The sequence below is a fragment of the Gorilla gorilla genome, chromosome 13, assembly GCF_029281585.2.
Source record: "Gorilla gorilla gorilla isolate KB3781 chromosome 13, NHGRI_mGorGor1-v2.1_pri, whole genome shotgun sequence".
In the NCBI taxonomy this organism is placed as follows: Eukaryota; Metazoa; Chordata; class Mammalia; order Primates; family Hominidae; genus Gorilla; species Gorilla gorilla.
In genome coordinates this window covers 92,897,378-92,912,461 of record NC_073237.2, presented here as the reverse complement: position 1 = coordinate 92,912,461, position 15,084 = coordinate 92,897,378, and the positions used below count along the sequence as shown (strand labels likewise).

Genomic DNA, 15,084 nt, shown 5'->3' with positions numbered 1-15,084 from the left:
AGCGACGCAACACTCCACCAGCCCACGACTTCTGTCCATGTTAGAGTACTTCCGAGAGCAGCCATGCCCTCCAGAAATTGGTATTACACGTCATAACAGACTCTTCTTCAAATTTCATCATGGCAGCCTACTGACCTGACCGTGGAGCTAGGAATTTATTTCAATCCATTGAGCAGTCTAAATTGGTAATGTGAAATCAAAAACCATAATTATATCCCTAGTCCAAAATTATATCTCTAATCTAGAACTTCAAAAGAAAACCAGTTCAACACACTCCTGTGTAATTTCTTTTTAAGAGTGCTCTTCAGTTACCAACAAGCAATTCATTTTTAATTGTACAATCATTTCCTGAACCAAGACGTAAAGGCATCTATGAGGAAAAAGGAAGATCCTTCCCATCATCTAAGGTAACATAAATTGCACATAAATTAGTAAAACATTCCTAGGACTGGTACCACAAAAAGCAGTAGCCAGTAGAAAGTCGTATTTTCTGGGCCGGGCATGGTGGCTCACTCCTGTAATCCCAGCACTTTGGCAGGCCAAGGCAGGTGGATCACCTGAGGTTGGGAGTTCAAGACTAGCCTGACCAACATGGAGAAACCCCGTCTCTACTAAAAATACAAAATTAGCCAGGCGTGGTGGCACATGCCTGTAATCCCAGCTACTTGGGAGGCTGAGGCAGGAGAATTGCTTGAACCCAGGAGCGGAGGTTGCAGTGAGCCGAGATCGCACCATTGCACTCCAGCCTGGGTGACAAGAGCGAAACTGTCTCAAAAAAAAAGAAAGAAAAGAAAAAGAAAGTAGCATTTTCTCAAAACCTTTCTGGTTCCCCACCCACCCTACTGAGGACTGCAGCACATACTTTTCATCTGGAAACTTCTCAGCTGTGAAGTCCACCTGCCTCTCTGTCTCATAGGGTCGGTATTCCCTGTAGGATCTCCGCTCAGCTCTTTCGAGCATCCCCTCCGGCCCACGGCTGTCATTCCATCCTTGCTGCTCCCCTCTTCTAGGAGTCCGCTTCTGGCCTACCAACAGAAAATCAAAGCAGAGAGCTGGAACACAACATCTGCAACAGCACAGTATTAAACTTTACAGGTACTTGTAAATTTCATTTTTCTAGAAATCAACGTCATAGGAGAATTCAGGAAGTTTAGAAAACTTCAAAGAAAAAAGTTGCTGATACTACAACTGCCCACAGTCTACTACTTTTTAATAGGATGTTACTATTAAATCATGCTTTCCCTATATCCTAGAAAGTATATGACCAACTAACCTCACCTATAATTACAGGCATCTCCCAATAACTGTGACAGCCATGGGTACATTTTACTAAATAAGCTACAGTTCACAAAAGCAGTCTTACAAAAACACAGTGTGTAAGCCGTACCTAGAAAATGAAAGAATACCCTATATTTCAGACTGTACTTTTAGAATCCCAACTGCACATTACATAGCAACTATGTCTTATCACTGGCTACTAAGGTTTTTGTTTTTATTTTGTATTTTTTATTTATTTACTTAATTACTTATTTTGAGACAGAGTCTTGCTCTGTCACCCAGCCCGAAGTGCAGTGCACTGTTTAATCTTGGCTCACTGCAATCTCCGCCTCCCAGGCTCAAGCAATTCTCATGCCTCAGCCTCCCAAGATGCTGGAATTACAGGCATGTGCCACCATGCCCAGCTAATTTTTGTATTTTTAATAGAGACAGGGTTTCACCATGTTGGCCAGGCTGGTCTCGAACTCCCAGCTTCAAGCAATTCACCCACCTCAGCCTCCTGAAGCACTGGGATTACAGGCATGAGCCTCAGCACCTGGCCAAGGTTTTTGTTTTTAAAGTTTGTAGTGCTTATATTTTTACTTTGAAAACAGATTTTCCTGCTATTCTATGAGATATATAGACTTGCAATTATAACTTCCTGAATATGAACCAAACACTGCTATTTGGCAACTTGCCCAAGAGTCAGCCAGTACTTGAGGGCATCTCTTTTTGTCCACTCAGTCCAGCACTTGGACACTGTGCTGGGACCACAGACTCTGGTTTTGTTCTCGTGTTTTTTTTTTGAGACTGAGTTTCACTCTTGTTGCCCAGGCTGGAGTGCAATGGCCCGATCTCGGCTCACTGCAACCTCCACCTCCCGGGTAGAGATTAGCTGGGATCACAGGCCTGCGCCACCACGCCTGGCTAATGTTGTATTTTCAGTAGAGACGAGGTTTCTCTAACCTGGTCAGGCTGGTCTCCTCGGCCTCCCAAAGTGTCAGGATTACAGGCGTGAGCCACCGCGCCCGGCCGAGACTCTGGTCTTTTCCTCTGTCCCGTCACCTTGCTTTACTCCTCTTTAGTTCTAATGCTTTAAACATCTTAAGCAAAGTCTATGTTTGAAGCCATCTAATACTTGGTAAATACATTGTGGAGAACTTTGTCACATCTTTAATCTTCAAAAAAAGTCTATCTTTTTTTATATACATTTAAAAGATCTCCTCTCACTATGTGCAATATTTACTACAGTGGCTTCAATTTTTCTTGGTACAAATTACTCTCCACATTAGTTGTATAGCTATGACATTTATTCAAGTTAATGGATATATATATATATAATATATATATATATATTTTTTTTTTTTTTTGAGACGGAGTCTTGCTCTGTTGCCCAGGCTGGAGTGCAGTGGCGCCATCTCAACTCACTGCAAGCTCCGCCTCCCGGGTTCACGCCATTCTCCTGCCTCAGCCTCCCCAGTAGCTGGGACTACAGGCGCCCGCCACCACGCCTGGCTAATTTTTTGTATTTTTAGTAGAGACGGGGTTTCACCGTGTTACCCAGGATGGTCTCGATCTCCTGACCTCGTGATCCGCTCACCTCGGCCTCCCAAAGTGCTGGGATTACAGGCGTGAGCCACTGCGCCTGGCCACAGATATATTTTTTAACTATTAGACTTCCCTCCCACTTAGATACACATAAGACCTTAAGGAATATATGTAGATACATACTTTTCTATTTTCCCATTTAATATTTTCTACCAAAACTTTATCATCTGGGTATAGGTAAATCTTAACCGGTCTCATTTTAAAGCAAAAATGATGTTTATGACATCACTAACATAAAATTATATAATTTATTCCTTGTTAAAGTATTTTTTTCAAGTGTGAAAGTTGCACAACAGATCTAAATTCAACCTACTATAATTTTAATTTCCCATAACCTAGAAATATTTAAATTCAATTCATATCCTATAGTGAGGTCATAAATCTGAGGCTTGTGATATGTTTAGGATATGGGAAAGATGTTATCATAAGTGGAGCATAATGTTTCATTTATTTATTTATTTATTTTTTGAGACAGAGTCTCGCTCTGTCACCCAGGCTGGAGTACAATGGTATGATCTTGGCTCACTGCAACCTCCGCGTCCCAGGTTAAAGCATTTCTCCTGCCTCAGCCTTCCAAGTAGCTGGGATTACAGACATGTGCCACCATACCGGGCTAAGTTTTGTATTTTTAGTAGAGATGGGGTTTCACCATGTTGGCCAGGCTGGTCTCGAACTCCTGACCTCAAGTGATCCACCTGCCTCGGCCTCCCAAAATGCTGGGATTACAGGCGTGAGCCACTGCGCCTGGCTTTTTTTTTTTTTTTTTTTTTTAGACCAAGTCTCACTCTATCACCCAGGCTGGAGTGCCATGGCACCATCTCGGCTCACTGCTACCTCCAACTCCCTGGTTCAAGTGATTCTACTGCCTCGGCCTCCTGAATAGCTGGGATTACAGGTGCCTGCCACCACACCCAGCTCATTTTTTTTGTAGTTTTAGTAGAGATGGGGGTTCACCATGTTGGCCAGGCTGGTCTCGAACTCCAGACCTCAGGTGATCCACCCGCCTCAGCCTCCCAAAGTACTGGGATTACAGGTGTGAGTCACTGTGCCTGGCCACTTTTTTTTTTTTTTTGAGACAGTCTCACTCCGTCACCCAGACTGCCAGGCTGGAGTGCAGTGGCACAATCTCAGCTCACTGCAACCTCTGTTACCCAGGTTCAAGCGATTCTCAAGTCTCAGCCTCCCAGGTAGCTGGGATTACAGGCCTGTGCCACCACGCTCAGGTAATTTTCTGTATTTTTACTACAGACAGGGTTTCACCATGTTGGCCAGGATGGTCTTGAACTCCTGACCTCAGGTGACCCACCTGCCTCGACCTGCCAAAGTGCTGGGATTACACACATAAGCCACTGCACCCTGCAGAGTATTATGCTTTGATTGCAGACATATCAAGATAATGACACTTTTCTTTTTTTTCGACAGGGTCTCTGTCACCCAGGCTGGACTGCAGTGGTGTGATCATAGTTTACTGCAGCCTTGACTTCTGGGGCTCAACTGATCCTCCCACCTCAGGCTCTCAAACAGCCAGGACTACAGGCTGCACCATCACACCCAGCTAATTAAAAAAAAAATTTTTTTTTTTGTAGAGACAGGTCTCATTTTGTTGCCCAGGCTGGTCTTGAACCCCAGAGCTCGAGTGATCCTCCTGCCTAGCCTCCCAGTGCTGGGATCACAGGTGTGAGCCACCACGCAGCCCCCACTGTGACTGACACTTGTGCCCAGTTGCCTAGGAGTGTGCAACATCAGATCTGGGGGCACGTGCTTTATTAAGAGTTCAGAACTGGGGCCAGGCACAGTGGCTCACGCCTGTAATCCTAGCACTTTGGGAGTCCAAGGCGGGCAGATCACAAGGTCAGGAGATTGAGACCATCCTGGCTGACGCGGTGAACCCTGTCTCTACTAAAAATACAAAAAATTAGCTGGGCGTGGTGGCGGGCGTCTGTAGTCCCAGCTACTGGGGAGGCTGAGGCAGGAGAATGGCTGAACTCCGGAGGTGGAGCTTGCAGTGAGCCAAGATCGTGCCACTGCACTCCAGCCTGGGCGACAGAGCGAGACTCCGTCTCAAAAAAAAAAAAAAAGAGTTCAGAACTGGAAAAGGCATTCAAAATGTAAGGTAGAAAAAGCCACTAAGAAAGTTAATTACCTAACAAGTTGAAAATTATAACAGATCATGACATAACAGTCATCAGAAAATTTGTCAACAGTAACAATACTTTTCCATACTTTTACCTCAGCGTAAAAAGAGTTATTTTAACATAGTTTCAGATTTCCTATTTCCAACCCATAGTTTTAAAAACATCTTTTATTATCTCCACTCAACTACAGAATTACTTATAGGTGCTTATCCCACCTTTCTGCTTCCTCCAAGTTATTTTTTAATTGCGTCAAATTTGGAATTCATCAAACTTAAAATAGGACATTTACTGTACACCATATTAAAGCCTTTTCCAACAATATAAAACTGAAAACTGTTAAATACAATTGGCTACTTATTAGAATTATAAATATCAAGCAAACATTTCATTTTTCCTCCCAAACCCCCCAAAACAAAGATAATTAGAATAATTATCAGTTTTGGGCAAACATCTCCTTCTCCTTCCCAACCCTCCCAAAACAAAGATAATCAGCATCCAATTTTTTCCCCACAATTTAGTACTAAGAGATCAACACTGCCATGAATTGGGCTTGTTTTTCTGTGCTGGATCAGCAGCTCCAAGTGGAGAATGCAAGCACTGCATTTCACTAACCTCGCCAAGAAAAGGCTGGCACATGCATTCATCATCATCTAAACCAAGCCCAGGTAAAGAAACAGAATACAATAAAATTTACAGTAAGATTTTCCACAAAATAAAATTGACCTTTGTTTCAAAGAACATAATTCTGAAAGGCTAGGAAAAGCCAAACTGAAACGGCCTCTGATGACTTTAAGAATGAACTTATTGAGCAAGGGTTTATATATATATTGCTAGACAGATAGTCAGACATTAAAAACCTACATTTTTGGCCAGGCATTGTGGCTCACGCCTGTAATCCCAGCACTTTGGGAGGCTGAGGCAGGCGGATCACCTGAGGTCAGGAGTTCAAGACCAGCCTGGACAACATGGTGAAACCCCATCTCTATTAAAAATATAAAAAATTAGGCCGGGCACAGTGGCTCACACCTGTAATCCCAGCACTTTGGGAGGCCAAGGCAGGCAGATCATGAGGTCAAGAGATCGAGACCATCCTGGCCAACATGAACATAGTGAAGCCATGCCTCTACTAAAAAATATACAAAAATTAGCTGGGCATGGTGGCGCATGCCTGTAGTCCCAGCTACTCAGGAGGCTGTGGCAGGAGAATCGCTTGAACCAGGGAGGCAGAGGTTGCAGTGAGTCAAGATCTTGCCACTGCACTCCGCCTCAAAAACAAAAACAAACAAACAAAAAAATTAGCCGGGCATGGTGGCAGATGCCTGTAATGCCAGCTACTCAGGAGGCTGAGGCAGGAGAATCGCTTGAACCCAGGAGGTAGAGGTTGCAGTGAACCGAGATCATGCCACTGCACTCCAGCCTGTCTCAAAAAAACAGACTCTGTCTCAAAAAAAAAAAAAAAAAAATCCTTTTCCATACGAAAAGCTTGTGACTTCCACATTCTTTCAGGATTAACATTTCTATGATATGTCAAACATGTTTTATTTTTGTCTACGCTAAGCATTCACTTACAACATTCTAACTAAATTAAAAATTTTGAATGTTAGAAAAGTACAGTGCTTCTTATCAACTAGGGTTACAAAACCTTGAGAGAATAGCTCTTTGACACCCATTATAGATAAATTTAGTACAGTAACTACATAAATGAAAATTAATGAGCTGTTTGCTCCTGAAATAACACATACTTGAAAAAGAACTTGAATGATAAAATTTCCGTTCTAACTACAAAATCAACTAAATACCTTTAGTTGATTTCAAAAGCCAGATCACTTAGACCTAACAACTGACAGAAAAAAAAAGTTATGAGTGTACTACATGACAACATCAAGTGCAGGAAACAGGTTGCAACCCAGTTTATATCATTTAAGTTTAGAAAGAAAAGAAATAGCTCTGTGCATTTATGTATATAAATGCAAAGTGTTAGTAGGAAAAATAAGAGGATTTTCACTTAACCTCATACATTTTGGAATTGCTTAAAATTCTTAACACAAAAATGCATGACAATTTTAAAAAGGCTAAAAATCAATGTATTAACAGCACTAACTCGTCTCACGTTTTTCTGAAGCACAGAATTTTTTTTTTTTTTTTTTTTTGTGACGGAGTCTCGCTCTTTCTCCCAGACTGGAGTGCAGTGGCTCGATCTCGGCTCACTGCAAGCTCCGCCTCCTGGGTTCACGCCATTCTCCTGCCTCAGCCTCCCGAGTAGCTGGGACTACAGGTGCCCGCCACCACGCCCGACTAATTTTTTGTATTTGTAGTAGAGACGGGATTTCACCGTGTTAGCCAGGATGGTCTTGATCTCCTAACCTCGTGATCCGCCCGCCTCGGACTCCCAAAGCGCTGGGATTACAGGCGTCAGCCACCACACCCGGCATTTTCATTTGTTAAAAAATAAAGGGTGAAGAAAAGCTTAGCCTTCCTCAATTCCTTTATTATATTGATGTAAATAAGTTTAAGAGAAAAAGATAAAAAACAGGATATAAAATGCACAATGTATCTCCAGTCTCACTGTTTAGATAGGCTCAGAAATTTACTGGCCTACCAAAGTGTCGTGAGATAGTAAATAACATTTTTTTTAAAAATCATTTTCAACATCTTTATTGTAGTGACTTGATTCTCAAGTGATGACTCTGGATTTAACTTTTCACAAATAAAGGTAAACATTACCCAGCTGCACATCAAAGCCCTAATACTTAAACCTGAGACGTTTCCTCAGGGCTGCCATGCACAATTTTTATCAAGCAAGGAACAAACCAATAAAGCCAAGTTGAACACACTGGCAAACGCCGGCAGGAATGGTCAACCTACACATCTTAATCGTAACACTCTGCAAACCTTGGGACCGCTGCCTCATTTCAAGAAAACAGGAAACACAGGTGGAGTGTTGCTGGCTCTGCCACTGACGCAGTTCAGGTGAGAGAATGAACTCTGAAGCACCCTCCCCATCCGCAGGCAGCAGGACACCACGCTGCGCACCGGTTTTTCTTGCTAAATAGGGAGTGGGGAACTCCGAATATTCTTGGTGGAAAGGTTAAAAACGCTTTTCTTAAAGCAGCCTTAAGCTATTTATAAGTTGCACATCCCATCAACACCACACGAAGTACTGAAATACGATGCCGGCTGCCTCCTGGAAGCTACCGGACGGGGAAGGGGCGAAGGCGCCAGGCCGGACCGCGCCGGGGACCCCCGCCCGGGCCCCGACGTCACAGGCCGCCCCGCGGTCGCCCAGGCCTCCGGCATCACAGAGGCCCCCAGCCCCGGGACCGGGCGCCCTCCTCCTCCCCACCGCCCTCTCGGGTGGCTCCGACCTCAATCTTGCAGAGGCTGGGCTGGAGGATGAAGGTCCCCGCCAGGTCTGGATGTGGGAGCCCCGGGGTAGCGACCTCAGCCGTTCGCCCCTACACTCCACCCAGACAACCTCCCTCAACTTCGTCCAACTTGCCGTAGAGCCTCAGTGCCAGGGTTTGAGGGCCCTACCCCACCCCAAGCCAGCGTTTCCCCCGGAGCCCCGCACGAGGCTGGCGAGAGCTGGAAGGGGTGTGACCCCTGCCCCTCTCCTCCTACCTTCGGCGGCCACCAGGACCCTCAACTCTCCCTGCTGTTCCCGGGCCCCTCCTCCTGAAACCGGCCCCCGGGACCCCAGTCTCACAGCGGGCCGAGCCGTGGTCCGCTACCCCCGCTGTCCCCGCGTACCCGGCGCCTGCAGGCCGCCCCCGGGGCTATCGGGCCGCTGAGTGACGGGCGCCGGGAGGCTCTTGCGCTCCTTCTGCGACTCCCTCCGGCCGCCAGCGCCGGCTCTGTGGCCCGAGGCCCCGGCTGGGCTCCTGCCGCCGCGGGGACCGGCCCCGGCCGCCGCCGCCGCCTCGTCGCGCCTCTTGCGCTGCAGCTGCTGCTGGCGCCGGCGCTCGGCCTCGCGCAGGATGTCGAACGGGTCCGACTCGTCGTCCAGCAGCTGATGGAAGCGGTTGGCCACCACGCAGCCGAAACTCTCCTGCATCGCGGCGCCGGCGGCAGCCACGGGACTCCCCAGAGCGCCCTTCATGCCGCCGCGACCACTGCGGGCCCGGGAGGGCAGCCCACGCGAGCGCGTCTCAGCGAAGCCGGCGACCAGGACCCATGCCGCCCGCTCCGCCGCCACCGCCCTCCGGGCCCTACCCTGTCCGGCCCCTACCGGCGCCCGCCCCCGCGGCGCCGCCGCCGTCCGCCCCGCCGCGCCAGATAGCCAATCAGCGCGCGCGGGTACGCCCCCTTTCCGAGACGGCGCGCCTGGAAACCCAATCACCGACCGGCTGCTGTCACGTCACGCGACCTCTGGGCCCCGCCCCGTTCGCTCAGCAGGGAAGGGCGGGGCCCAGGGGCGGAGCTACTGGCTGGTCCAGGCGGCGCGGACGAGGCGGTGGGGTCTCCGCCGTGTGTGCTTTCTCCCGGGACTGCGACCGTATTTGCTATCGGCCACTCTGCTTTGAAGCTTATGTATACATTTAGCCGTGCAACAGCTACATATTGCGCACTTACCGTGTGCCAGGCATTATGTTGTAGGAAATACTAGCTCCGTGTTGTCACAGATCTGAGTCTGTAGATGGAGAAAAAGTGCCCTGAAGGACAGGCGCAGAGCTCTCTACGGGCTGCAGCAAAGGGATCTGACCTAATTGGGAAGTGACAGTTAAGCCGAGGGAGAGGGGTGACAAGGGGTTGGAGGAGGAACAGCAAGTGCAGCAGTCTTGAGGTGGGATGTGCACAGCCTATTCAAGCTCAAAGTGGTCTCTATTCTAAGAGCAGTGGGAAGCAAGTTTTGAGCATGAGCAGATTTGGGTTTGAAAAGGCCACCCTACCTGCACTGTGAACTAATAGTTTGGAGGGAAATACAAATGGATGCTGGGAAGCCAAACATGATTGTTGCAAAGCTCCAGGGAAGAGTTGATAGTGACTGGGATTAGGATGGTGGCGGTGGAGGTGAAGAGAATAGATGGATTCAAAGACTTGGTGATGCGCTAGAGGTGGTGATGAGGGAGAAGAAGATATGGTGACTCTTATTTTCCTGGCTCCAGCATCTGAATGATAGTATTAGTCACCACTGGAAGACACTACTTTAACGAGAATCATGAATTCAGTCTTGGACACGTTGAGGTTTGGATATTTGTTTTCTTTTGAGATATTCAGTTGAGGCCTGGAGCTTAGAGAACGCTGGACTGGACTTCCTCCAGGAAATCTTTGCATAGGCAGCGGTGGAGACACGCTTGGCTGCCTATCCTACAGCCGTTCTTTCCCTCTTACATTTTTCCAGAGCCTGTATTTTGTTCAGGCATCATATTCCCCAGGGGAAGTGGGCCCCTTCCAGCCTCAAACTTGATTAATCGTACATTATTCATTGCACCTGATTCCAATTCCTTGCCAGTAATTGGCTTAGGAATAGGCTGTGGGGCAAATCGGGCAGAACAGATCTGAGAAGTATTCTGGGAAAGTTTTTCTTGCACCTAACAAGGGATTGAGAAGGGATCTCCCCCACTTCTGTTCCCTGGTCCTTGTTCCATGAGAAGACATGATGCCTGGGGTGGCTGTTCCTTAGTGTGGCCATGAGGATGGCAGAGCAGGATGGAGAAAGCCTAGATCCTTGATGAGGTTGAGCTGCCGACTGGACCCACTTGGGAACCTCCCTACTTGAGGCTTATGATGTAAGGTGACAGATGCGATTGCGCTTAGTTGTGTTTGCTTGTTTCATCCGAAAGCGTCCAGTTAGAGCATCTTGCCAGGTGCTCTGTGACCAGCTTTTACTTTCCTTTAATAGCAAATAGAAAAGGAATTCCTAATCCTAAATGCTGTAAAGTCTGTGTTTTACTCACTTATTGAATTTTGTGTTATTCCCAAGGAGGACAGGGATGATGCCTGTCTTATTCATTGCAGTATGTATTCCCAGTGCTTGGCGTTCTAAGCAGCTATAGAGTAGGTTTTCAGTAAATATTTGTTGAATGATTGAAGAATTTAAGATATTTGGTCATCTCCTTTTGAGTGAGCAAAGATTAATGCCTATGCTTTCTACCCAAAAGAATTAAAAGCAAGTGTTCAAACCAAAACTTGTATATGAGTATTCATAGCAGCACTATTCACAATAGCCAAAAGACAGAAACAACTAATATACATGTCACCCGATGAATGGATAAATAAAATGTGGTACAAAAAATATTATTTGGTCAAAAAGGAAGTATTGATACTTGTTACAACATGGATGAACCTTGAAAACATTGTGCTAAGTGAAAGATGGACAAAAAGGGCCACACGTTGTATGATTCCATTTATATGAAATGTCCAGAATCTATAGAGACAGAAAGCAGATTGGTGGTCACCAGGTGTGGGGGTTGGGAGTGTTGGAAAGTAACTGCTTAATGGGCATGGGAGTTTCCTGTGGGGTGATGAAATGTTCTGGAATGAGATAGTGGAGATGGTTGCACAAAATTGTAAATTTAGTAAATGTCACTGAGTTGTACACTTTAAAATTGTAAAAATAGTAAATTTTGTGTAAAATTTAGTAAAAATAGTAAATTTATCTTAATGAACCAGAGTAAAAATAGTAAATTTATCTCAATGAACCAGAATCACTACATGCATCAGAGACCACACTTTGAGAAGCACTGCTTCAAGCTAAAGTTATCTTTGGTATCTTTAAACTGCTCATCACCAAACCACAACACCAAGGAATCATGACCATGTGAGAGAAGGGCCTGTCGTCTTCCCACTGGGCATCTGGAGTTAGCCTGCTCCCCTGTTTTCTTCTTATCTTCCTTACAGCATAACCAGCCACTGTAAGTTCTTAAAGCATGCCCTGTGAGCACTGCCGCCTCATTTCCAAGTCACAAATGCCCCAAATGGTTGTAAGAGAACCAACTCTCGTTGCTTCAGGATTCAGAACATCTTTAGAACTGAAATACAGATGAGTAATCCTTACCTGATATTAGATGGCCACAAGTTTCTTTCTTTTTTTTTCTTTTTTTTCTTTGTGTGTGTGTGTGTGTGTGTGTGTGTGTGTGTGTGTGTGTGTGTGTTTGTGTGTTTGGCAGAGACAGGGTTTCACCACGTTGGTCAGGCTGCTCTCAAACTCAAGTGATCTGTCCACCTCGGCCTCCCAGAGTGCTGGGATTACAGGTGTGAGCCACCGTGCCCGGCCATGGCCATGAGTTTCTTACGGGGCTATTGACTACTGCACAGTTTACTGAGAGTAAGGTTAAGCACCCTCATATTTTTTACTGATTGTTTTTTCTGCTAGGAGATTGCATCCTTAAATGCATTCCTAAAATACAACTCTACCACATTAGCATAAGTTATTCACACATTGTGTTTAATGTGGTCAGTTTAATAGACTGATCTTTTTCATAATCTGATATATGAAAACAGCTTTTAGTAATCATAATACCAAACAATAACACGCATCTTATAGCATGGAAAAACAAAGCACATCAAAAATGCAGTGAAGTGCGGATGCTGAATAATACTACCAGCCCTTCCATGGTTATTATATATATTCCAGTGGTTATTTATTACCACCAATGGAAATGCAGTGAAACTTAACTGTATACAAGATGTAAATTACCTTGAATTACTTAATAGAGGAGTCCCATTAGGAATAATAAAATACACTAACATCTTCCAGATTGACTTGGAATTCACAGAACCATTAATTGAGAGTTTAGACACATGTAGCTTCATTACTTTCAATTACATGCAGGGAGCAACACCTGGGTGAGAGCCAAGGAGGAGAGGCCAGGACTGGCTGGTGAGGATGTGAGTTCTTGTTAATTACCAAAGCACTGCATTCAATCTGCTCTGTTTTGCCGCTGAATTCCTGCTCTCTCTCTCCTTACCTTTTTCTTGTCCCTAAAGTTAGGATGATTATAACCTGTCTTGCATTCTTCATATAGTTGAATGGAAGACAAGACCAAAGAAGTCAATTGAAAAAGGTAAAAATCAATCTCACTATTTTATAATTGTTTCTACTTGCATAATATATGCAAAAACAAAAGTATTTTTCCTAACTCTAAGAGGATCTGATCTTTTATGCCAGTTGAGTCAATTATGACAGGATCAATGAAGTTACATAATAGTTCCTGGTTTCACTATTCCAAGGGTGATAAGTGAGTTCAAATTCAGTTTCCCACAACAAATGAATAAAGCAAGTAGCAAGTACATAGGCTCAAAGTCAGGAGTTGTAGAACCATAAACCATTAGTTAACAATCAGGATGCACCAGAAGAACTTCTAGCAAGCGGAAATCCATTCATGATGATCAGATACACAATGTTTAAATCATGAAATAATTTCCCCAACCTGCTAATAATATTTGTATTCTTGGTGTCATTGAGGGTCTTTCCAACTTGCTTTCTTATGACAAAAGGTTACTGGATAGCTTAGTGCTTTGTATACTCAAAGCAATTGTGCCAATAGAAATTTTTATTCTCTCTCATTCCTACTATTAAAAGTTTGATCTCTAGTTGTAACTTTAATCAAGGCCAAATAAATAATTGGGGATTTAGAACTTTTTATTTCCTCATTTATTCTAGATCCTTCAAGTTGTGAGCAACAGAAAACCCATCTGGAATAAGTAAAACCAAGGACTTTGTTGGCTCAATAAAAAAAAAAAAAAATCCACCAGGAGCAGTGATTCGCTCCAGAAATTCCAGACCAGCCTGGAACTCCTGAGCTCAGGCAATTTGCCTGCCTCAGCTTCCCATAGAGTTGGGATTACAGCCATGATCCACCATGCCCGGCCAACTTGACTTTATTTATTCATTTATTGAGATGGAGTCTCACTCTATTGCCACAGCTGGAGTGCAGTGGCGCAATCTTGGCTCACTTTAACCTCCACCTCCCAGGTTCAAGTGATTCTCCTGCCTCAGCCTCCCCAGTAGCTGGGATTACAGGTGTGCACCACCACACCCAGCTAATTTTTGTATTTTTAGTAGAGACAGGGTTTCACCATGTTGGTCAGGCTGGTCTCGAACTCCTGACCTCAGGTGATCCACCTGCCTCAGCCTCCCAAAGTGCTGAGATTACAGGCGTGAGCCACCATGCCTGGCCGACTTGACTTTAGTGCATGCACAGAAGTCCCAGAATTGAATCACGGGCCTATGTCTTGGGTCACACATACACCATTGAACCCAGTTGCTGTACTGAAGATCATTTAATTCTCTGATCATCCAGGCTTGATTACCAGCCCAAGCTGGAGTCTGATTGAAGTCATCACCCCCTGAACCACTGGAACTGAGAGTTGATGGGGTGGTTCCCTGAGGAAAATAAGGTTTCTAAACCAGCAGGTAGGAATAGATGCTGGGCAGGTAGCAAACAGAATTCCTTGCATGTGATGATGAGCATGAATGTGGTATTGCTGTGCCTCTTGTCACACTGGATTATTGGCCTGCATTATAGTTCTTTGTCCTTATTTCTCCTCCCTAAGGTTAGAAATAGTGTCTAATTCATTTCTGAATCCCTTCCTTCCCTTCTCTCTGGTTTCATCTTCAGTGCCTTTTATTCAGGAAATATTTGTTGTTTGGTGAATGAATTTCTAGTTTATATACATGTACTTATGACAAGTAATTTTACGTGTGTTAAAAATAAAGTAAAAATGTGGCTGAGTGTGGTGGCCACATTTTTACTTTAATCTCAGCACTCTCGGAGGCCAAGGCATGAGGATCACATGAGCCCAGGAGTTTAAGACCAGCCTGGGTAACACCATGAGACCCCATCTCTACAAAAAAATTGAAAAATTAGCCAGCTGTGGTGGTGTACACCTGCGGTCCCAGCTATTCGGGAGGTTGAGGTCGGAGGATCACTTGAGCCAGGGAGGTTGCAACTGCAGTGAGCCATTATCATGCCACTATACTCTAGCCTGGGCAACACAGTGAGACCCTGTCTCAAAAAAAAAAAAGTAAAAATGCAGCAAATTAATTAATAGATGAGAAGCTGATAAATGCATATTATAAGACAAACAGATGTGATACTATTTCTTTTTCTGAAAGATTTATTATTTTACACATTTGTGG

The 15,084-nt window shown here is 45.0% G+C and overlaps 1 protein-coding gene across 2 annotated transcripts in view; it reads right to left on the bottom strand.

Moving 5' to 3' along the window:
- HABP4 (hyaluronan binding protein 4) overlaps positions 1-9,223 on the bottom strand; it is a 39,602-nt gene extending 30,379 nt beyond the window's left edge. Inside the window, exons 1-2 of one of the 2 annotated variants that reach the window (XM_004048311.5) lie at positions 8,751-9,223; positions 863-1,025 (exon numbers count right to left, since the gene is read on the bottom strand). In XM_004048311.5, coding sequence (XP_004048359.1) covers positions 863-1,025; positions 8,751-9,099 — 512 coding nt within the window. In that variant the 5' untranslated portion in view covers positions 9,100-9,223. The remainder of the gene's footprint in view (positions 1-862; positions 1,026-8,750) is intronic. The other variant, XM_055350009.2, reaches the window with a different exon arrangement.
- Between the last annotated feature and the right edge of the window lie 5,861 nt (positions 9,224-15,084).